At 36.6% G+C, this 9,700-nt stretch overlaps 1 protein-coding gene across 1 annotated transcript in view; it reads right to left on the reverse strand.

Moving 5' to 3' along the window:
* The window catches only part of LOC105621032 (E3 ubiquitin-protein ligase mib1), a 75,923-nt gene that overhangs the window by 21,478 nt on the left and 44,745 nt on the right, over positions 1 to 9,700 (reverse strand). Inside the window, exon 9 of the mRNA XM_012202508.1 lies at positions 3,340 to 3,491. Coding sequence (XP_012057898.1) covers positions 3,340 to 3,491 — 152 coding nt within the window. The remainder of the gene's footprint in view (positions 1 to 3,339; positions 3,492 to 9,700) is intronic.

Below are 9,700 nucleotides of genomic sequence, written 5' to 3' on the forward strand. Positions count from 1 at the left end.
GTAGTAGTAAGTAGTAGTAGTAGTAGTAGTAGTAGTAGTAAGTAAGTAAGAGAGAGTAGTAGAGAGAGAGTAGAGAGAGTAGAGAGAGANGNGANAGNGAGAGAGAGAGAGAGAACTGTAAGAAAGGCCGCGACCCGTCCATGACCGAGAGCAAGACTACGGAAGAATACTGGGACACGAAGAAGGAAAGCGGAATTGGTTGCAGTGAATATACCTGACATTCGTCTTTATCTAAGTGTACTTTGGGAAAGCAACCGGTGTAACGAACACGGACACGTACTTACTGACGCTTTAAACTTACTTTCGGGCAGAGCAATCACGTATGAAATGCTATATCCTTACAACGATTGACCTGTATAGCACTTGTATCGAACACGCGCAAACTACTGTAACGTTTATTTCGCTTTGCTGAAACAGAGATCGCTATTTCTTTATGAAGAGCAAACGATCCTTGATTGTACGGCTCTGAGTACATTCCGTCTATCTCCGCGCTAATACGTTTCTGTGATTGCGGTGCCTACTTGAAGGCACCGCACTGCGAAACGTTCGCTCTTCGGTCTATATAATGACAAGCAAAGTAAACTTCATCGGTTTCGAGTACTCATTTACCGCAAACTATCTTAGTCTGAATTAGTTTCGAGTCGCCCTCGAGCGTCTTTCCTAACATAAGATAGTCGTTATAATTACCTCAACTATGAAGAGATGGGCGACAAAGATGACGTTTCTTGACGTCGATATTCTTCGGACGATTAACCTTATCGTTCGCTCTGAGCAGTGGGAATAGAGACAGCAATACTGAGTTTTCACTAATTCCTTATAATGTAAGTCCCGGATTATAATGGTAAATTAAACCGAGACATTTGATCAAAGCAATATCAAAAGTTATCGATCTAATTCTTCATCTATCTCTTCTTTATATAATCGAAACTTTTTCACATGACCTTATTTAGTCACCCACCCTTCTCGCTGTTTTTCCAGCTGGTAGCAATGGAACAAAGATAAATGTTCGCGTACCAATACACGCTGTCTTATGTACACTGATGCGACAACAGAAGCGTGAAATGCGAGGTGATTTATCAGGGAAATTTGTTCCACGATATTTTATTCTTCCTTGTTGCCAATTAGAACATGACAATACGATTGAAAGAATTTATCGCGCCACAAGAGATTTTTTTTACGTAAATAAAAATAAAATGAACAATTAAACTAATACAACTATATATTGTAATAAAAAATTTTTTTAACAGTTTTGTTTCATAATAATCAATTTGTTGTTCTAATATATGTATATTAGAACCTCGAATATTCATGAGATTTTTGTTCACTGATTAATTTTCTGGACATCAGATTTCGAAATCTTTATTTATTGTGAAAGAATTTAATTAATTAAATTTATTCTAATATTTCATTTCACGGTACTGCTAATGTACTTAAGAATTAAGGAAGTTTACACAAATAATCTGCGAATCCAGATATCGTCTCTTTCTTGTGCATAATGAAAATTTTCATGTTATTTCAGCGATAATGTAAAGCGAAAGTCGTAAGCGACTACCGATGTTCACACGATCCGAAAAGTTGATTATTATAAATCTCTTATAATAATCATAATTATGACTATAAGATTCTATTAAATGCATTCGGTGCCATTTTCTGAATTTAGAAGTAGACGCGAAATATTGAAACAAATCTCTCATGCGAATAAAAAGACATAAAGAAAGACAAAACGAGATAAAGAAAGAAATACAAAAAAATATACAGGAGGAAGACAATACCGCATGGAAAGTTTTCAAATTTGTTGACCCGCATTCTCGAGTGAAAACAAAAAAAAATATGGCAAACGATAAAAAAAAGATCGTCACAAAATAGAGCCACATATTTTTTCTTTTAACAAAATAAAATAAAATAAAATAATAAAGAATCAAATCTCAATTGAGATAAAGCAAAACAATAGATTTACGCTTTTTGAGCTAAACACAGAATGTTGGTGAAAGATAATTTATTCAGTTACTTAATATCTTATCTCTTGATCATTTCGATTTAAGCTTCGAATCCTTTTCAGTGTTCAATACAATGATATATGGTGTCAATCAAATGTATCATTCCAACGAAATTATTACGCTTCCCGATATAGCTAATAATCTTCATTAAAGCGTACAAGTATGAGATGCTGATTACTCAAACATTAGAATTATCTGAATATTTGTGCGTTTTAACGAAGATCATCTGGAGACACTGATCACATCAAGAAATATAATGATTTGATTGGAACGATACATTTGATTAATATCATATATCATTATATTGATATTAAAAAGAATCCAAACTTGGATCGAAACGTATGGCCAAGATAACTAAATAAGTAATTAAGTAATTAAATAAATTATCTTCACATCAACACTTCATGTTTCCTTTTTTGAAAAAGGCATAAATTTGTTGTTTTAATTTTTCTTTTAAATTATAAGAAACTAATTTTTATTCTTTTTCTCTTTTTTAAATGATGATGTATTTCGGATAGATAAGCAAATAGAATCGTTACGAAATAATGTTATTTCAACCAAGTAATGTAGTTTCAAACTAGATATCGCTCCTATTGGAATATCCGTTCGTCTCATTCTCGTTACTCCGTCTTTGCGTCGGGAAGTAATAACTAGAAGTGGGCAAATCTCGAAAAGCTCCGAGAGTCCGCGTGGCTAAATTGAACGGGAGGACGAGAGGCGAGAATCGAGGTAAAATTGACTCGCTACCTCTCGAGAATGACCGGATCGATTAGACTTCGTCGAGACGATGACAGGAACATCGTCGACAACGGCAGCTTCGGGAACATCTGTGGTTCGACGTTCTTTTATGATTCGTCGAACAAGAGAACAAAGAAGCGGAAAAAAGAACGGATCCATTGGACATGCCGTTGGAAAATCTCACTTGTAACTTCTTATGAAAAAAGCTTCGTATCCAGAAAATCCATTGTTCGCGACCAACGTTTAGCTTAAACGCTCGTGTTTCAGACAAAAAGACTTGTACTTCTCTATCATATTAATTAAAGTTTTCAGTCATAAACGTGCGCGTATAAGTAAAATATTAATCAACGCGCAAACATAATAATAATAAATCATAATCATGTGCATAAGATTAATGAGATATTTCTCGCAACTATTCAAATACTCAAAATACATGGTGATCCATTAAGTCTACGAAACGAGACGCGCGTAATTGTTATCCGGCGCAAGCTGTTTATTGGTGTTTCTCTTCACCGCGAATCTCGCTACCTGACGGTTAAATTCTAGAACGGCGCATTCAGCGTCGCGGACAAAAGCGTCACATCTGAAAACGCGAAGCACTCACCTTGGGTTGCCACGAAGAGCAGCATGGTGAAGAGCGTTGAAGCCATTGTTGTTGGTGAGGGTGATGTCTGCGGCGTGGTCCAACAACAGAGCCAACATGTCATCCCGTTTCTTAGAGATCGCATCGTGAAGAGGTGTGTCACCTTCGGAGTCCTGCAACCAAGAAAATATTCTTCTGTCACGTATATTCCATTTTTCAATAATTAGAATACATGAAAATAAAACATGCTAAAATTCTGATAAAAAAAAATAAAATAGATATTCATGTAACACAATGCAGAATTTAATTAATCACTTTAATGAGATTACAAGTATTAACGAGCAAATTTTAAAAAATCCTTTTTACTTTTTTGCATTGTTAAAAAAATTAAAAAATTATTAATTTTTATTTATTCATTTAAAATACTTTAGTTTTCAAAATAATTTAGTTATTTAATATATGTATCTTTTTCCGAGGTAATATTTTTCGCAATAAAATTAGTTACGGATTTCAAAGTGTTTAAAAATTATTATAAAAATTTCTATGAGCATCAATAATATTAAATTATCAATTTAATTTGTAATATTACTATTATAATTCTGTTAGGATTCTGTCTTAAGAATAAAAATAAATTTACAGGATTTATGATATCTAAATTCATATGAAATTGTTCCAGCACTAAAGATCCAGCTTGACCGTTTAGTCTTTATTTCTTAACGATTGTGTTACATCGCGATCTAATATGACATTTGAATTTGCATATTTTTTTCCATACGTATGTTATATGTCAAATACATAACGCATGTATATCCAATACTATGCGCATTCCAATAATCTATCGTTTTCTTCTGTTCTACTAGAATCGTTAATCTTTTTAGGATTTGTAAGTCGTTTTTAACCGAAAAGAATTCAAAGACAGGATCACCGTAGATAACGAGTGGAACCGTACTATTCACCTTGATTCTCTACAGAACTAGATCAATGCTTCGGCCAGTTTTGGCTCCGGCGGTTACGATTCGAACGATACCTATGAGCTTCAGTTGGCGATAAAACGCACGGAAACAGGGGCCATCCATTAATGCCGAACAACGCAGTACGAACTCGTCGCTAGCAAACAAATGGATGAACGAACGAACGAACGAATGAACGAACGAGCGAGCATAGGGATAAACACTACAACGATGGACCGATGTAACGCGTACAGTTCACAGACAATGCAAGTATTTGCGTTTGAAAACACGCGTGATAAGAATGATGGACTTTAGAATAGCTGCCACAAAAGCTTTTAACAAGCGTTTGAAAAAAATAATTCTTTTCGCTGTTAGTAGTAATTCTGTCGTTTCAAATATAACAAATAAGGTTAAATATTTCCATTCAAATTATGAATCTACTAGATTGTTTTTTTTTGGAAAAAAAAAATTTTACATACTCTATGCCGTCGATGCCCAATAATAATTCACTCGATGAAAAGACGATATCGGAGAGTATCGTTTTTACGATAAATCGAAAACGACGAAGCGTAAAATAGCATCTGCGACAAGCTCATGACGATGCTCGCATTCCAGCGCAAAAACTAGGAAGAGCGAAAAGCTTCCGCGACATCAGCCATTGCCGGCTGCGTAAATAATAGGGCATCAGGCACAGATACTTTATGGGATCAGTTGGAAAAATCCTTTGTATAACTCCAATAACCGTGGAGGATAAATCTGCCGGCGCTGTCGAGAACCGCCGGCGCTATCTCGCGCTATAAATGCTGGCCATGTGTCACGCCACTAGGTAAGGGTAAAGGTGAGAAAGAGAGAGATAAAGAGAAAGAGGAAGAAGTAGCGGGAAAGGTGGAAAAGAGAAGGGAGAAAACTGAAAACGGAAGCAAAGCGAAGAGGAAAGCGAGAGGTCAAAGGAAAATGCCATCGAGGCGAATAGGAGTTGGGAACAAAGATCGTGCGACAATCGCGGGACCTTGTCTTATTTACCTCGTCGTAGAATCTCGTCATTATTCTTGGCTATTATTCTTGTCGAGAAAAAGTAATTAAGAGAAATAGCACAATGTAATAACGTTAATTATTTCATAAATGCGCAATTAAACGAACAATTTTGCAAGCTACAATATAAAAATTACAGTTTAGAAGAATTTATAAACTTTTACAAAGTACAAGTAATCAGTTCGTCCGGGATTGTTACCTATTTTCGATAACTACGATGGGTATGGTGACTATCGACTATCCTTGATTTCTAAGGATTACAACGACTCAGCCGCGAACAAAGATTTGTACGAAAGGGAGAAAATAGTAGCTCCCTGGATGCGGATTTTCAATTTGCGACGCTGACGTGCTCTTTTCCATCGATGTGGTCCTTCTCCCATTCGATGTCCTCGCTATTCCTTCTGGGAAAGGGTTTGCATTATAACCCCTCTTCTCCGCTCTCTTCCGAGCCATCCTTCTTTATATCTCGCCGCCGCCCACTCGTTTAAGTCCAACAAATGACATTCGATTCATACCACACGCGCCATAGATAGCGTTCAAATAACTTGCGAAAACTTTAATTTCAACATTTCTCTTCGTCCACACCGCAATCGTTTCATTGTCGCGATTCACCGCCGCCGGCCAGGCATCACGATTTCGAGACGCTCGATCATTCTTAAGGCCGACAAATTGCCAGAGACTTGTCAAACGTAAGAAGTACAAATGGTCCTTGCGCGGATTCTTTGTCACATATCATTGTAGTATTAGCTAGATAACGTGGTTGAAAATATAAAAAAAAACTATCTCTGCGACATGAAATAATGCTACTTGCTACTTAATAAATTGAGAATGATAAAGACAATCGGAAGGCTAAATAAACGTTTACGTATATTTGTTCCGTGAAAGAGCATGTTCCTCAAATTTGCTTTGGCTAAAACAGATACCTGGCGTCGATGTTCGTTGCCATCGGTGACGCTATGTACAGATCAGGTAAACGAGCCAGCGAAATGAGAAAAGACAACAGCAACAACGCAGGTGAGCCTGGAAGTGTGGATGACAATCAGCGTCGGTGTCGAAGCTAGGATAGAGGGAAAGTAGAGAGGGGGGAGGGGCAAATCGACGACGAGGACGGGAAGTCGAAGCGAGTTGATTGCACCACAAATATTGACATCGCTAATTCTTCCCCAGACTCATCGTTGGGCTCGTCGAAGACGACGAGCTAACTAATGAGAGCTTTAAGACATCAGCAAGACGTAAAGCAAACTTAGATTTCAAGTGCCGTTGTCACTCGAAATCGGAGGAGCAGTCATTCAACATGACTGACGAATACAACATGGCGAAGCAGCTCCATTGTTACAGAGAACTAATAGTATTCTAAGTACCGTTCTTATAACAAACGTGTCAGAATTAAATTGCATGGCCACTTAATGTTAGATCTACAGGCTATGCATTATTATTATAATACATTCCATATATATTTGTATTTCTGTTGATGAAACAATTTTCAAATATATACATTACAATATTATAATTCAGTATACCAATAATTCACGAAACTTCCATACTATTCATTCTTTGATAAAACAATCCAAACAAATGTCGAATCGAATTTTAGTAGTTTGACTATCCGCTCGAACGAGCTTTTAGATCACATCCTCGTCAAATCTAATGTAACTAGGAACGATCGCAAAGGCGAATCCTGCAGCGTCCACTGAATAAGCTTAACTTCTTTTTCAACGACGATCGATAGCGATTTCACTAAGACCGAATGAGAAGGGATGAAGGGAAGACGCGAGTCGAGATAGAGAAAGAAAAAGAGAAAGAAAAAGAAGAGACATCCCTTCGGCCTTCGTTGTTAAATCATCCCCCGATTTCTTCAACTGGAGGAGAAGAGGTTAGGAGGTAGGATAGAATTCGAGTCGTGACGGAAGTCTGGAAAGATAATGCAGACCGTGAGAAAACGGGACGAAGCACCCTCAAAGTCCGCGTCCGCGCTTGATTGCAACCAACCTTTCTCACCCAGCGTTTCTACTTTTGAGGAGGAGACTCGGGGATTCCTTTGCCGGTGCACCAAGAAGACGGGATCGAGTAAAGGCACCTCGCAAAGACAAGAACTATATGCGGGTCGTATACGAACCCGGACGCTTACGGAAGAAAAGGAAGAGATAGGAGAGAAGTCTGGATTTCCGAGTAGACTGTGAAAATACAGAGGCTGCAAGATTCTCCGGTTGGCTAAATAAAAGCGGCAAGTGCTAAATGAATTAACTAACTCATTATATCGACTGTGCTTGGATTTGTTATTCGACTTTTAAATGTGCACCAAGACGTTGATATTTTTGTCCACTAGTTTATCCATTACTAGAACACGTTAAATAAAACTAGATATCAAAATATCTACAATATCCGCACCTTACACAAGTTTCTCGTCACTAGTTCCCTTCTATTATCCCAAATCAGAACATCGTGATTGTATTAATTGTGATTATGAAGCAAATTTAAATTGAATTATATTAAAATATAATGTAATTGGAAATTCTAAATTTAATCGAAACTAAAACGGTATATATAAAATTTTAAATAATATTTCATTTTTATGAAGCCATAATAATAGTTAAGAAACTGTTATCTACCAAAAAACTAATTAACTCATTTATGTCATTCATAATGTCAAATCTCCATTTACATGTACATTTGCTTACGCTTCAAAATCGCATAGCAGTACATCATGTAACGAACGAACGACGTAGATGAGCTTAAAATAGAAGCACTTATTAAAACGGTAATCATTGCATGGTTCGCTGATTTTTGATCAATGATTCGTGATCACCATGGTTGAAGGTAATGTCGAATCGTAGCTATATTACCGCCACGCGTGTCGATGGATTGTAATCATTGTATAGAAACGTGACGTTGATTTTGCGACGAGTATATGTGCATATACGTATGCACTGTCACGTATGGTTGACTGCATGCTTCTAACAACCCGGCTCTACTTGGCAGCGTGAGGGTGAAGGCAATCCCCGAACACACGACACTCGTACACAGCCGCACAGTTGCATAATATTACGTTTATACCTGACATTCATCATTAGCGGCGGTAATTTATGTTGAGCGCGAATGGTCCCGCGCGCGAACGGGCTAATTAATATAAATTGCCGGCGCGAGGATTACGCAGAGTGACGATGCCGTGATGCTGCGATTCATTGTGTACTGTGCGAATCAGCCGGGAGCCGATTAAGTTGATAGATTGCCACGAATAAAGAATTTCGGAATGCCGAGACGAATAATGAGATAGAACGAGATGCAAAATGAGATGCGCCATACTAAAATTATTTCTTTGGCTGGATTTTTTTGGAATTATAGAGATAAAAATAAAATACGCAGCGGTGTACTGACTACATGCGCTAATTTAAAATTACATTGAGGATCGATGACCCAGTTTTTTCGGAGTCGGGCGACGCTTAACCCCGGGCACGGCGTCGCCAAATGCAATTCTCCCGAATCGAAACATCCTGATGAGATCGTTTTTTCTGAGCACGTCGTGCGCGAGTTCGCCGTTCTGCACTTTATGACGGAGACTCCGTAACCCGTCGTGTTTGCTGAATCACCGTGGTGCAATACACTGGTATACAACGATATAAAAAAAGAGAAAGCAAAGGAAAATTGGACTCAAGAGAAAAACTAGTTCAAATAAATCGGTTCAAAATAAAATGACAGAGAATAAACCAAAAACATTTTTATGTCGTTAAGGTGATGCTGAAATCGTGTTTTTACCAACAAAATATCACATTTTTACACTGAAAAAGTTGTTGAATCACAAATATCAGTTGATTCAACTAAATATAGCGGTCACGAGCTGTCAAGCAAATATTTGTTAATTCAAACAAATAACATGTTTTAAATTGCAAGATTTTGTTGACATGACTTATGTATATTTAATCTAAATATATAAATAATCACTGCGAATTAAAGCATTTAGTCAAAATAACAACCTTCTTTCTCATAAAGTATAATACTTTGTATTAATTTCATAGAATTAAAATTTCTCTTCCACGATTAAAATAGATACATATATGCTAATGTAGTTGGCTCTGATCTATTTTATATTTAAAGCAGGAAAAAATTTAAAAATTATAAATTTCCCATTTTTTTCTTCAATATGGCGATCAATGCTGTCAATTTATCAAAACGTTTATAACTTTCGTGGAAAAATTATGTATCATATATTTGGAATAAAGATAGAGCCAGATAAAAAAAATAAAAAATAAAAAATAAAAAAATAAATATATATATATATATATATATATATATATATATATATGTCGTTAAGTAATTAAGTACTTAAAGTAACCTAAACAAAGATTAATTTAAGTTATTACTATAGTAATTGTCGCGCGCGCGCACTACATCGTTGTAACGGA

The sequence above is a fragment of the Atta cephalotes genome (assembly GCF_000143395.1).
Source record: "Atta cephalotes unplaced genomic scaffold scaffold00031, whole genome shotgun sequence".
Lineage (NCBI taxonomy): Eukaryota > Metazoa > Arthropoda > Insecta > Hymenoptera > Formicidae > Atta > Atta cephalotes.